The sequence below is a fragment of the Chanos chanos genome, chromosome 2, assembly GCF_902362185.1.
Source record: "Chanos chanos chromosome 2, fChaCha1.1, whole genome shotgun sequence".
NCBI lineage: Eukaryota > Metazoa > Chordata > Actinopteri > Gonorynchiformes > Chanidae > Chanos > Chanos chanos.
In genome coordinates, this window is record NC_044496.1 from 4782314 (window position 1) to 4797072 (window position 14759).

Sequence of the window (14759 nt, forward strand, 5' to 3'; positions counted from 1 at the left end):
CTTATTAAGTAAAACATTATTTTTCCCAAGACGTGAAAAGCACATTTTTTTGTGTCCTCCAGAGTTGAATTACACCCTATATCTTTAAAAGGTTACCAAATACATCATTATAAACACTAAAAAACAAAAACATTATTATTAAAAAGGTTGGGGTGTTTTTTTAGCCCATTTTTTTGGTTCTGTTTCTATGGCAATGGGCTGCATTTAAAATGCCCAGAATGTTTCTTTTTCTTTTTTTTTCTTTCTTTTTTTTTTTTGTGATGTTTGCGGATGCCAACGTTGCCTGTGTGTATGATACCATGTTTTCTGAAAACTAACATACTTACCATGTTTACAGAGAATCGTTTGCTGTATATAAATATAAATATATATCTTTTTATAGTTCTGTGCTTTGCACAATCAAAAAAAAAAGAAATGTAGAGTTTGTTTGCTTTCTGTCTGTGTTATCTCCCAAAATCTTGCAGCCTTTTTTTTTTTTTTTTTTTTTTGTAAAAAAAAAAAAAAAAAGAAAAAAGAAAGAAAAGAAAAAAAAAAGAAAAAGAAAAAAAAATGACCTTGGACTGTAACTGTTAGTATTTCTCAGCTGTGTCAAATGGTTTACTAGTGGCTTCAAAAAATAAAATAAAATGAATAAAAAGAAAATAAAAGGAGACGAGAAAAAAAAAAAGCAAATGTAACCTTGACAGAAGTTAATGGGATGGGAGGGAGGGGGGGTCTGCTTGGCTTATGTTGCTTATTGTTCTCTGCAGCTGGCAACTGAATCTTTCCAACTGTACCAGCAATGCAAAAAATTAAAAAAATATATATATAATACAACGACTGTGCAATTCGTTTCGTGCAGTTTGTTTATTCGTGGAAAAACGCTGAACGCGATCTTACGGTTTTCGCATGCGTTGTCGCGTAGCTGATCGGTTTACAACTCCTGGAGTCTCAGCTCCGCCCATTTTAGAATGCACCCCTGCCTGACCACACCTCCTTCACCACATCACCTAACAAGCCTGATTAGGTCACACCAAGGCAGAGACCTGAAGTGTGTGGAGCTACGGGCCTCCGCGAGCAGGTCTGGGAAAAACTGACGGAATTAACCGCACAACTGCAGTCATGAAGAGCACTGCTAATGTTTCTCATTCTGCTTAGCCAAGCCAAAATCCGTAGAAACTTTTGTGATTTTGAGCAAACGTTAATGTTTGAGTACCTCTATGTACAATTAATATTACCATTTTCATTATTAGTTTTTTTTTTTTTTTTTAAATTTCATCACCGGGTCAGTCAAATCAATTTATTCTATCAAAATGTAGTTTTTGAATCACTGCTGTAACAGTGAATTGATAGGCTGAAAGGATGAAGTGTATGGATAAAGGCACAAATCTGACTGGTTCATATTTAATCTTAATCCTAATTTGACAATGACCTGTGTCACAGGGTTCTGACATGAGTTTCAAATTCCAATACCCACAGGTCACGTTCCCACAACCCGACACCAGACCCCTCTGCCCTCGTCTTCGACAAATATTGACCTAGACTCTCTCCCTCCCTTTATCTGGCACCTAACGTCACGAGAAAGACCTCCTTCTTTCCGCTCTGATACTCTTTCAGTGGTTCGTACACAAGTGTGTTCGGCGACGTTTGCTTTGCTCTGGGAAAATCCTTGTGAATGACATGGGAGATGGCTTTGGGAGGGTGGACTTCAGAGTGAGGGCAGGCAAGAGGAAACTGCGGAGGAAAGCAAGAGTTGAGATACCTGCCGACGCAAGATTCTCACCCACCGCCGACATCGACGATTTGTTTTAGGCAAGATTTTGGAGCCTATTTCAAGTTAAGCCCTAAGTAATATGATAGCCCACAAACCGTTTTGTTTAACCTCTGAGACACGGATTTTAAAGGTGTCTCTAGAGTACTGCAGTGTGTGTGTGTGTGGCCTTAAATCATTTTCGTTTAAATGAACAGCCTCGGTCCCTGCACAAGGTGTAATGGTCCACGATTCTGAAATGAGAAATGGACAAGCAAACATTCTGCAGTCACCTTTATTAAACAAAGAGATACAGATACACATGTTATACACAATGAGAAAATGTCAGTATTCTAAATGAGTGCTGCAGACAGTCATAGACCACCATGACTGTGTGGATTTGTAGAGTCACTGTTGACTCCGTTCACTGTCACCGCCGCTGTTGTGACGCTGTTCTCAGAAGCAGCCTGCCAACAGAGAGAGAGAAAGAACGAATTTAAACTCGTGCACAAAGCAGACTAGAAACTGAGCTGATAAGAATTAGAAACTCATCTAAGAGACCTTGAGAGAATGAATGAGAAAGTGTGTAACTGCAAATGAACAATGAACAGAAAAGTGAGAGAGTAGCTTCTTTTTTCTTTGGTGTAACTTTGTTCGGGCTTAAATCTGAATTAAACTTGATGCATCTGTGCACAACTATTTACAAACTGTTTCAGTGTACAAACATAATACTGGACAGTCACACAACTGATCAGAAACTTGTCACAGCACTCATTAAAGACTGTTTTTCCCATGCTTTACTTGACATATGTCACCGAAACGACAAGTTTGTTCACATGACAAATAAAAAACTAGACCCAAAGCTCCTGCCTCAGGGCAAATGCTCTCCAATTCTTGACACTGAACAGGCTTGGAGTCGAACAAACTCATAATGGGAAATAAACAGATTTCCTCAGATAGATCAGGGATACCAAACCCTGCTCCTGAAGTCTAAGTTCTGCCCGTTTTAGACTTCACCCCTTCTTCACCACATCACCTAACTACCCTGATTAGGTCACACCAAGGCAGAGTGTGTGGAGCTACGGGCCTCCGCGAACAGGACTGGGAAAAAAACTGACGGAATTAACCGCACACTGAAATTGTCACTTTATATAGATAATCAATACCAGACAAGCCTTGGTAGGGTAAAGATATAGATTACTGTTAGAATGGATGTGCCCGTTTTGAGTTTTGTTCTCTAATATGAGGCTCACAGACTCCACTGACAGTGTCCAGATTCAGTGTTTAAAGGGTCAGTTTCTTAGAGCTCTATTGTGTCTATTTTCTTTTGGGGGGGGGGGGGGGGGGGGGGGGGGGGTGTCATACTCACGTTTGTGACACTAGTCAGATCTGGGCTGGCATCTGCTATGGTTCCTAAATACACAATATTTCGGTGCAGAATTTGCTGATACCTGTCAAATGGAGTAAATGAGAATGTAAGAAAACCTTGTGACTGTCTTGGCCAGCAACAGAAACTGTGCCAAATGCTCCTCTGTTTAGCTATGGGATGTTTTATGGATTAAGGAAACCTGACATGCGTACAGTTTGAAATGTGTCTCTGTAACTTTTTTTTTTTTTTTTAGCTAGCCTACTATTTTCATCAGTGACGAAAAAATCTGGAAAAAAACTGAAATGTAAGCTTTTGTGTCGAGCCACAGAAATTCAAAACATTGTTATGGATACGCGAGGTCTGTTTTCATAGGGTATGTAATGTTCCTTGTAGATATGCAAAGCAAACCACATAGCATGGCGCTACTTACTGCACACATTCAGTCGCCCGACCTTTCTGCATATACTCCGTTATGCATCTCACCAGCTGATCGTTTTCGTCCAATAACTGTTTGGGAGACCAATATGAATCAGTTAGGTTGTGACAACTAGATAATGCGTAGAGGCCCAGTCATCGTCCTTTCTAGCATAAAACCCCTAATTCCGCGTTCAGTCTTTATGTCAAATTTCGTCGCGCTCGACAAGATGTAAATATACAACCACGTGCAAGTTTGTTGTTACATCTTTGTTTCAGTGGGTAACTTTATTCTTTCACATTAAAGCATCGAAGAATTATCCTGTTATACAATACAAATTGTGGTTAAGTGAGCAGTTTAAGTAAATACTTAGGTGTGGTTAAAAAAGATGTGGGTGATATCAAACACGATGAGAAAGGCAAACTTGAAAATGAAACTAAACAAATAGCAGAATAATTCTGTTGTGCCTGGATGATAAAACGCAGCTACTTACTCTCTGAATGATTTCTTGGTTAATCTGTGCTTTCCCGCGTTGCCTTTTAGGTACAAAAACAACTGACATTTTGCCTCCAGATTTCACGTAACTTACATTAGAAACATTAGCGGTCACCGGTGGAAAGTAAACCATTATATTTCAGCTAACTACATGCCATTTTTAAAGCGAACTGACGACGACAGTTACTTGTTAGCTGAGAGCGAATCATCACGACGGTCGAAAATGCATGATAAGAAATGATACGCGTTACAATTTGAGACACTGGTAAATGAAAGACCTCTTCTTATTGTCTACATATCGAACGCTGAATGTTAGTTCATGTTTTGGCGGAACTGCTGTTTCCCTTGGATGTAGTTTTAAAAATACATTACTGCCGCCTTCTGGACTGGAATGTCAAGTACTCGTGTGTAGACACTTCCCGAAGCCCAGGTCAAAGCTCCAGGTTTTATCATTTATAAAGTAAGGATAACAAACCTGATCATTTTTGCACATTGATGAACTAAAACTACGGTTGTGACGCAGCTCCGGAGTGGATTTTGCTTTTTTTTAAATAAAAATGTGTTTGGTATTCGGGAAATAGTAAAGTCGCCTAATACAGGATGAAGAGAGCAAGTCGTTCAATATCCTCTGGAATTACATCTGCCCGTTGCCTCATCCCAGAAATAGCAGGGAGCCAGATTCGTGTAAATAAATAGTTTTGCATTCTGCAGAAAAAAAAAAATCCTTATAATCAGTCTGAGAGTCACAAGTAGCAAATTAATCAAAGTCTGCTACTCGGAGCACGATCTCTGCAGAATCTGTCACGTTACAGTGTTGACTGTAAAAGTAATTCTTAGTGTACGCGTATACTTAAAGGGAAAAAAAACCCAAAACAAAACAAAAACAAAAAACAGACACAGACACAAACATAATGAACAAGAGTTTATTCTCATTTGAATAAAAACCTCAGTCTGCCCGTGGTCTGAGGCACCACTGTAAATACACCCATGCTGTACATATGCTTTAGATCAGACACAAAATATCTGCTAATCCTTCCAGACAGACGGAGAAGAAAGAAAACGACAGACCCCTCACAAGTACTTTCTGGAATTATGTACACTTGTCAATAAAAACAAAACAAAACAAAACAGAACCACCAGAGATCTTTAAAACAACAACGCTGTTATTGCTAATGTTTTGGATTTTGCACCCCTGGGAGATGCGGTGCTGCTCAGTGTTAAGGGTTTTGTGATTCAGCACAAGTGAATAAAGAACATGCAGTGTTCTGAGCGTCAAGTCATCTCTGCACACCAAACATTTCACTAGCTGCCTTTCCTTTCAATGACATCTGACAAGTATGGGGACTCTCAGCGTGTAGTGCTGTCAGAACAGAAGCTACTATCATATAAGCTGTTTTTGGGAGTTGTTGGCGCCTTAAGGATCCCATTCATCTCTGTGCTTAATTGAGAACAAAAGTACAGTCTAGGGAAAACCAAAAAAAAAAAAAAAAGTCAATCTTAAATGAGTGTTGTTACTGAATCCTTGAATCCTTGCTACCACATCAAAAAGCCAATCCAGTCTTTGTATCCCTTTATTTCACATCTTCATACAGATTAAAAAAAAAAAAAAAGCTTACACATCCAATCACAATCTGACAATCTATTTCAATAGACAAGACCAAAAAAACAAAAAAGAAATAAACAAACGAAAACCCTCCCTAATGCTGGACCTTAACAGCATTTCAGTAAAGTCCCCCCAAAAAATATATATATATACATAAAAAAAAAAAATTATAAAGAGCATCAAAAAAGCAAAACACCTTGAACATTAGAATAAATGCAGAGATCATCTTAAAAGGGCTTTTTTCTGTAAAAAAGCATGTCATACCATCTCTAACACTTTGACCTCCGTCTTTTCAAAGTCGATCTAAGTTTTATCTACAGGCTCACACAATCCATTCCGCTCTGTGTGAGCATGGAGACATGGAGCTAGAGAATGTGACCTTTCCTTTGTTTATGTTTTTTTTTGGTTTAAGACCAGAAACTCTTGTGTGTTCACGCCAGAATCCATACCCAGTCATAGCTATGGAGCAACGTGGATCTTACCTACCTACAATAACTTTTACTCCAGAAAAAGTACCTTTATCTCACTATCTCTCCCCTCTCAGATCTTCACAACCCACATAGGCAGGCAGTCAAATGCGTCTCAGTTAAAGCAACACAGCACCATTTTTTACAATATTCATTCTTAACATTTCAAGACTAACTCTGCTAACAAAGTCCAAAATAATTTGTATTTTTTTTTTAGGAGACTTCCAGACTCTTTACAATTTACTGCTCAGTTAGACATGGAGAGCAATTATTCTGGAAGTGCTTCAGTATATACATATTATTTATATTTTTGGGGTCAGTATCAATGCCACTGGACTGAGTGGGGAAAGCTGAATGTTAAAGTCAGCCAAAACCTGCCATAAATAGGAAACCTGCTATGGAAACGCAGCTATGCACTTTAACACACTCAGGCCTGATTCACAGCACAGCAGTACAGTAAAGCAGATTAAGAAACTTAGTGAGAACAGTGATCTAACCTGCCATAGGAAAAAATACCTCAACATCCAAACAATCGACATTTATCAAAAGCACAAATCATTAGCATGACTGAAAATACACAGACCAGCCTCTATGCTGGGTCCTCCTTGCTTTTGCTATTCCTACCTAATGTTTTTCAAGACGACTTAAAAAGGATAAATCTGGTGTTGCAGCAATGTTAGAGTGAAAAAATAGTTTATGTGCACAAGAATTGTTGTAAAAATGGATCGACACGACTCAACACCTCAGCTTCATTTTTCTATAAATTCTATAAAGTGCAACTGAACATATTTGAAGTATTTTCTGTTTTTGTGTGTGTGTGTGTGTGTGTGTTTGCGTGTCTTTTCTCATTGATGCGCTCTCTCTTATTAAAGGGTGTGCTATACCTTCCCTGAAGAAACTTGGCTTCAAATGGCAATTGTAAGATCATTCATAAACACCTTTTGATTTCTGCCTGAAATATAGGGGCTCAATCTGAATGGCAATACAAAGCATCGCTAAAGATGACGCATCAGTTACGCTGGGTCAGCTTGGTTTGTCTACGAGAGCCCTATGGAAGAATGACAAACATGACATCACTAAATTTTGTCAAAGGCAACAGTTACTGGCACTCAACTGACCAAAAGCAAAAAAAAAAAAAAAAATTTTTTAAAAATTTGATGTACGTGACCCATCACTGTTTCACTTCACAATCATGGAAAAGAAAACGTCTGGTCATCAGTGTATTAAAAGAAATTAAATGGAACTCAAATGAACACAAACTACAAGAAAAGCTGACATACCAAATACATTCAATTTTCAATACTCTGAAAGGGCTTATAAATGGACTGAAGAACTTGACAATACTCCGATATTTGAGTGTTTTGACCTGTTCCTTTTACCATAGCCATATCTGGAGAGAAAACCACTATAAAATTGGGCTGTGTTTTTGTTTTTTTGTGGGGGGGGGGGGCTCTGTGCACCAAAATTTCCTTACAAAACAAAAATCAGAGTACGGAATTCTGCCCGCCACCCCCCCCAAAACATATCCACTGCAATATCAAAAACAAAACATGATCGATCTAAAAAAAATAAAGCATAAAGAGGAGACTACTCCTTCACCACACTGTATCTGGAGGAGAACAGTGTGTGGGGCTCTCTGAGGAGGGGGGCGCACATTTACCTATGCGGGACTGACTGTATCTGGAGCAGAACAGTGTGTGGGGCTCTCTGAGGGGGGGGGGCGCACATTTACCTATACGGGACTGACTGTATCTGGAGCAGAACAGTGCGTGGGGCTCTCTGGGGGGGGGGGGGGGGACATTTACCTATGCAGGACTGACTGTATCTGGAGCAGAACAGTGCGTGGGGCTCTCTTTTGGGGGGGGGGGGGGGGGGGGGCGCACATTTACCTATGCGGGACTGACTGTATCTGGAGCAGAACAGTGCTTGGGGCTCTCTGGGGGGGGGGGGGGGGGGGCACATTTACCTATGCGGGACTGACTGTATCTGGAGCAGAACAGTGCGTGGGGCTCTCTGGGGGGGGGGGCGCACATTTACCTATGCGGGACAGACTATTGCCATAAAAAGTTACCGAGATACACGCTGAAGGGGGCAGCAAAGGGAAAGCTCTTTATACTGACACTCTAAGAAGCTCTAGAGAGTTTTGGTGCTTTCTAAGACACATTACAAGATATATCCAAAAAATAAAGCTATTTCAGTGGTAAGTACTCACAGTATTGGCGGGATTCTGCATACATTTGTACAACTAACAGGACATTATCAAATACCATTTTTTTATTATTATTATTATTATTAAGAAAGGAGCTAAAATATTGATGCAAAAATACTGAATAATTCCACTGAAGTACGGTGTATCAACACAAGGTCTCTCATTCATCAGTGAATATATATATATATATCGATATATCAAACAAGGATCAAACTTTTTTTTTTTTTTTTTTCAAAAAACATTTTTTTTTGTTTTACCATTTGTTTAGGTTTTTTTTTCTTTTCTTTTCTTTTGTTTTTTAAAAAAGGAGAAATGGAAAAAACAAGAAGCTGCATTCGCCTGTTGAAGTGGATCAGTCTGTCCCCGGTGCTGGTGTCAGAGAGAGAGACAAAGTACTGTCTTCTTTTTTTGTGTGTCAGGAGTTGAAAGCGAATCTTATTTCTGGACCATCGAGAGCTTTGATTCAATGTTCTCCAGTTCCATTATGCAGCCACTTTATTGTCGTTCTAGAGAAAAGCAAACATTTGCAAGAGAAAACACACAAATCCAAAATATGTTTTATTAATATAACCAAAACAAACCATTTTTCGGTAAACAAACAGCTTTTCCATGAAACACATTTTCAAGAACGGCTTACCCTGTATTCGAATTCGGAAAATTCTCTGCCCCCCCGACCTCCTCGGAATCCTCCTCTGAAGCCAGTCCCGGCGCCGGGGCCGCGGGGGGGCCCGAAAGACCCTCTACTGGCTCCGCGTCCACGGCCCCCGCGGAATCCCATGCCGCCCCTGCCCCGGAAGCCCCCGCGTCCGCGGTTATGCCTCAGAGGGATGCCAAAGGTCTCCGCATTCATCCGTCTCTCCTCTGCCCAAGTCTGTCTGCGCTCCCTGAGACAACACACAAACGCGTTCCAATAAAGCAACAGGCAACAACGATCACCGCCAATCCACATCAGCCAGAGGGTACACCAACAATCCAAAAATCATTTTCACCAAACAGCATCAAGCAGGGATAATAAACAGTGTCAGCGTACCTGCCAAACGAACCTCCAGACCTGTCTGAAGCTTTCCTGGTTCGAAAAAAGACAGACAGATTAACTAAGACTGCTTAGATGCATCAGTTCAACATAGGAACCTCCTTTAGGTTGTACATGTTACTGTCAAAGTCCCACCATACCACAGATGGTGCAAAACACACCATATATTGTGAGTTGCAGTAATACTTGGTTGGTAACACTGAAAGCACATAATGATCATGACAGTACTAGTTTGTGTGAACACATTTCTGAATGGTTAAATTTCAAACATTTCCCCATTGTAACCTTTTAAGATCGGGTATGACGTCTGCATGCTTCTGCCTTTATAGAGCCGGATGCGACGTGAGCGCGTTTTAGATGATGTCGTCGTTTTCAAGCCCCGTGACCGATGAGATGTATTGTGATTCGCTGAAACACACGTGGGGAAGGTGAAATGCTTTGTTTTTATTACGCACTCTCAGTCCATCTTAGCCGTTTCTAAAGTTGCGCTTCAGATAGTGACAATGACTGACGACCTGAGCGAGGGGGAGTGACATTGATGCAAAACAAACAAAGCATTTCATGCTGAAAAAAAACCAAACAAAGCATTTCGCCTTCCCCACGTGTATTTCAGCGAATCATAACGCATTTCATCGTTCACGGGTCCTGAAAACGATGACATCATGTAAAACACGCTCGCATCGCGTTCGGCTCTAAATGGAGGAACAGGTAAACGTCACACCCGGTCTGAACAGGGATCACACACAAACGTTTGCATCCGGCCTTAACGGGTTAACTCTCTAATGAGTGTTTAAGAGTGGGACAGCGGCTCAGTGATGGACAACTGACAGGCATCCGTCAAGGACGAAAACCAGCGTGTCGGGAAGGGAACCGACAAAGATCGTTCATCGGTTTTATTTGGTAGAGAGAGAACGTGAAGTATACCTGCTGTCCTCACAGGAAATGTTATCAAAGAAAGACTTGGATTTGTCATAGTAGCAGTTGGGTCCCAGTGGATCCTCTTCATCAGCATTGCCTTCACTATTCTGCGTTTCCACCCCCGAGTCTCCTTTGTCCTCTCCGTTCAGGGTCTTTTCTGGTTTCTCAGCCTTCTCATCTGAGTATAACAAATTTGGTCACACATATCGGTCAAGTCCAGGATCGAATGCACTAAAGCCCTGACCGCAAGTCACACTAAACCAAAGGAAATATTTGGCTATCGGAGGGGGCAGCTTTGGATCATTCCAGCTGGACAGTACTGACTTTTGGCTCATGCTATCTCGCTAACTGAGAAATCCTGCTTTGTGGGCGACGCCCACATTCTGTAAAATCTTAAGCTCATCCAATCGCCTGTCAAATCACTGGTAGTACTGCACTAACGGATTTTGAAGCGAATGCTGAGGCGTGCTGTTGATGAGGTAACACTGTGTTTCACAGTCAATACCTTTCAGTTTGAGTTTGCTCTGAAACTCTCGGTCAATCTCCTCCTTGTTGAACTGAGCGTTTGCGCTTTCGAAGTCAAAGTCTTTCTCAAACTTCATGGGCCCGTCCCTGCGCACAGTGAAGCGGCCACGCCCGCGGTGTCCACCTCCACGGCCCCTCCGTATAACGGGAGCACCCACTGAAGAAACACAACAAGAGCTGGAGTCACCAGGTCGATCCAAACAGTCACACAACTAGACTAAAGCCAGCTGGGTTATTTTACAACATGACTCTTTTTGATGAAGTCAGACAGTTAAAGGTGTCGTGTGTCTTAAAGATGAGAGGGAAAGGAGGGGACTAACCGGCTGGGCGTTTATTGGCATCCCGGCTTTCGTTCTTTGCTTGATCTGCGTCAGCTTGAGTGCTCTTCTGTGCGTCAGGAGCTGCTGAGAAAAGTCTAGATGAGTGTGTTGTACTTCACATGGCTACAAATGAGCTACGAATCAGACAACGAATAATTCAGCATAAACTCGAAACCCATTTCTTTCCTATAAACAACACTGTATATAACAGTCTCTTGGAGTCACATGATTAAACAGAGATGTAAATGACCAATCAAAAAGCAGGAATCGTTATAGCTGTGTAAATGGTAGCAGGTGAAGATGAGGACTTCACTAGTTCTGGGGGTGCTGAGACTGACCTCTTCTTTGCTCCACTCTGTCAGCAGGCTTTTGATTGGCTTTGGCCGACCCAGGGCTTCTGGAGCCCACCGAAACTGGAGCAGCTGGTGCAGCCAAAGGTGTCGTCTGCACCGCCTGTTCCAGGGTAGGGCTTTTCCTCAGAGGGTCCAACTGGGGACTAGACCGACCTGCAGAACGCGTCAAAAGTTTAAAAAAGTAATACCGTATCACAGGTCCCCAAAGGTGGATATCAATTTGCAAAAAAGCACGTAATTTGCTTGGGAAAATATTATGCAGATTAAGACAGCCACATCTTTATTCAAAGGCGCTAACCAATGCTAATTGACCATTCAGAGCATAATACTCCAGAATTAAAAAAAAAAAAAAAAATCCAAGCTTTGAAATTCACTGAGAAATGCTACAAAATGGCACATAAAAAAAAAATTAAAAAATAAAATAAATAAAACGCTTGTAGCAGCAGAACATCCTCGCTGCATTAACGCCAGCTGCAGCCTATATGCAGAATTTGTATATTAATCCAAGAACAATGGTGCAAGCTGTCCACATAACCTGTGCTCTTACCAAGCAATACCAAGTCTCATGGGATTGACTTTAAACCCAGGCCTAACAACAGCACCATAAACTGCACCGCAAATGGCGTCAGCACTGTACAATGCTGACCCAAGTGTAGGTACAAATACGAGAGGATGGTGATGGAGCATATCAGCACACATGGAAAAACTGCTCGTGTAAGATAAGGAGCTATATAAAAGCCATCTCAGAAAGATAGGCGACACACTGGAGGTACTGAACACGAACGGCACTGGCTTCCTTTGAAGTTGTTACCTTCGGTTACGTGTGAATTCAGTGAGACAGTGTCAGAGGGGAAAGCAGTCCTAATTGCACTGTTCTGGGATAGAGGTACAGATGGATCACTACCAAAGGAGGGCCCTGAGCTTCCTGTATGGAGAGGAATAGCATAATTCAAGGTGTGGGCATTATGACATCACACACACACACACAGGGATCCCGTCCTGAAAATACACCTTGTGTCTGGCCCCTTAAGACTGCAGAACACAATTAAAGGGGGGGGGGGGGGGAAGTTGAGAAAAAAATGACACGCCTGTGCTTTTAGATAACAACCCAATGAGCCATTCGACATAGCTGTCTAGTGTTTTATGTTACTGTACTACTGCCCAATCAATACAAATGCTAACTGGTTCATTTGCATCTGGCAGCGCCTTTGCAAACCTAAACTGATTGGCGGGCAGCACTGACTCACCTCCGCTGACTCCTCCAAAAGGCTGGGTTACCAGAGAGCTGGAGCTGAATTGGTTGTATGGGGGAACAGGTGCCCTGCTGAAGGGTGCATACGGACCTACAGACTGGAATGACGCTGCTGTAGGAGGGGCAGATCCAAGAGAAGACTGGCAAAAAGAAAGGTGTTTTTTTTTTCCCTCAGTCAAAATCAAAAGTATTCAATGATACCACAAGAAGGCAAACATACGGTCAAACGATACTTCCATACAACAGGCAACAACAGACTCGTACAGGGACCAAAGGTTGGCTTACCTGAACAATAGCAGGGTCCTGGGGCAAAGAACAAGTGGGTTTGGGAGGTTCACAGACAGTTAAGTCTTTGATGTCACTCCCTCTAAAAATAATGTACTCAAAGACTTCATCTCTGGGTGGAATTGGCCGGTCCGTAGGACGGTCCTCAGTGCCAAACGAGCGGACTAATAGATCAGAAGTTTCGGGACAGCGTAGGGGGGGGGGGAAAAACAACAACACATGAATCAGCGCCAACACTTCTCATTGTATCTTCATCAATACAAAGGACTGCCAAATAAAACCCCACAGACTGTGGCTTATACGCTGCCTAAACGCTGATGAGAGAACATGAAAAGCCCGACGTGGTTAAATACTTTCTACATTCAAATTCCCAAAGCAAAGTACCATATGGAAGCAAGTACGAAATATACGTTAAATTGTGCAAACTGTTACTTATTTTCTAACCGTTAACAATGGTTCATCGAAAGCCTACTTCAAGCTGTACCGTTTTACATCTATATCAGACATAACACTAGTTCGGCATACGATCAGATACGGCCAGTGACCACGACCGTTAACCGAGACTTTGCTGTAGGGAAAAAAAGAGTCAACAAAGAAGAAACAGCGCATGCTAGAATAGCGATGTAACACGCTTCAGATTGAGCGTCCGCTGTACGATTTGGCTTTTCTGACTAACATAATACCAATCATACCACAAATAGTAAATTACTACAGCGCAGTTATCTTTAAGTGGCGCTCATTGCTCGCACATTCGAATTAGATAGGGTGTCCCGGACTCCACAAACGTTTAAGCAATGTATACAAATAGGCAAGCTAGCTTACAAGCATTAGCATATAGCTAGTAGCGCTTTACCAAGTTGCAAGCAAGTTCACCAACTCTGTGAGCTGGTTAGCTATCTAGGTTAGTTAACTTTGTTACCAAACAGACCTATTGCAATAATTTAGGGATAATCAATTAAGCAACTAATTGACAGTGATCTTGTCGTCCGAGATGCAGTGCGGTATATATATTTGCCGGCTTTACAGGATAAAGTGCACCCCAAGATGCACTGTTAATTTGTTAACAACGTTGCAAAACGGCTCGTGAGCTATGCTAGCTAACCGTGCTCGTCCAATTGTTATCCTAGCCTCTTCATACAATCTGCCAAGTTTATTAAAATATCTGTCTAGCTTGACAAACTGCACAGATGTAATGGCAAACATTAAATGTACAGCAAAAACGCGGCAACAGATAAAAATTCGATCAGTAAATAACCTTTTGCCAGTGCAACAGTTGAGTTTTCGGTGTCAATAGTGTATAATATCCCTTCATATCGGATTTCGGCCTTCGAAATGAGGCTAATTTTGCTGCCGATATAAGGCGTCCCTCCACTCATTTTGTCTCTTAATGTTGTGGAGCTCTGGGTTGCCAATACTATGAGGTTCGCTCTGAAATGTTCCTCCGAATGTGCACAGCAGTCTCCCGTTCGTTCCTTCACGTTCGTTTTCAAAACTCTGCAACGGTGTTGTCGTTCGTTCTCCCACTAGAGGTGTTACCACGACATGGCCGTTTTCATTTTCCTCCTTCGCAGAAGACGTAAAGGATGTTGGGAAGTTGTTCTAAATGCACAAATCTCGCGATATATTCTGAGATTTCATAAGACAGGGTTCACGTCACTCTCTCTCTCTCTCTCTCTCTCTCTCTCTCTCTCTTACATCTTACACTCTGCTTACACTCTGCCCTATATCCTCTCTTTCACCGCAAACCATTACTGATCCAAAATCCAAGGCGTGAGTGTAGGATGTC

The 14759-nt window shown here is 41.7% G+C and overlaps 2 protein-coding genes across 3 annotated transcripts; both read right to left on the reverse strand.

The window, feature by feature from the left end:
* Positions 1-2078: 2078 nt before the first annotated feature.
* Positions 2079-4286, reverse strand: ss18l2 (ss18, like 2). Its single transcript, XM_030766654.1, has 4 exons — positions 4007-4286; positions 3529-3605; positions 3099-3180; positions 2079-2196 (listed from the first exon to the last, which is right to left on the reverse strand). The coding sequence occupies exons 1-4, from the start codon at positions 4139-4141 to the stop codon at positions 2104-2106; spliced, it is 387 nt and encodes a 128-aa protein (XP_030622514.1). The 5' UTR covers positions 4142-4286; the 3' UTR covers positions 2079-2103.
* A 4323-nt stretch (positions 4287-8609) lies between these two features.
* Positions 8610-14522, reverse strand: lsm14ab (LSM14A mRNA processing body assembly factor b). 2 transcript variants are annotated; one of them, XM_030764940.1, is made up of 11 exons: positions 14229-14522; positions 12974-13137; positions 12684-12828; positions 12248-12361; positions 11422-11589; positions 11084-11164; positions 10744-10920; positions 10245-10416; positions 9318-9353; positions 8925-9171; positions 8610-8793 (listed from the first exon to the last, which is right to left on the reverse strand). In XM_030764940.1, the coding sequence occupies exons 1-11, from the start codon at positions 14347-14349 to the stop codon at positions 8770-8772; spliced, it is 1449 nt and encodes a 482-aa protein (XP_030620800.1). In that variant the 5' UTR covers positions 14350-14522; the 3' UTR covers positions 8610-8769. The 2 variants fall into 2 exon arrangements, with proteins under 2 accessions (XP_030620800.1, XP_030620799.1); XM_030764939.1 differs by having other exon boundaries at positions 11084-11167.
* Between the last annotated feature and the right edge of the window lie 237 nt (positions 14523-14759).

Coding starts and splice junctions, on each gene's coding strand:
- ss18l2 (XM_030766654.1), bottom strand. CDS start 4,141: ATGGTTTACTTTCCACCGGTGACCGCTAATGTTTCTAATGTAAGTTAC. Junction 3,606..4,006: donor ACCAAGAAATCATTCAGAGA/GTAAGTAGCTGC, acceptor TCTCCCAAACAG/TTATTGGACGAAAACGATCA. Junction 3,181..3,528: donor CGGGCGACTGAATGTGTGCA/GTAAGTAGCGCC, acceptor TCCATTTGACAG/GTATCAGCAAATTCTGCACC.
- lsm14ab (XM_030764939.1), bottom strand. CDS start 14,349: ATGAGTGGAGGGACGCCTTATATCGGCAGCAAAATTAGCCTCATTTCG. Junction 12,829..12,973: donor AGGACCCTGCTATTGTTCAG/GTAAGCCAACCT, acceptor TCTTTTTGCCAG/TCTTCTCTTGGATCTGCCCC. Junction 12,362..12,683: donor TTTTGGAGGAGTCAGCGGAG/GTGAGTCAGTGC, acceptor CTCTCCATACAG/GAAGCTCAGGGCCCTCCTTT.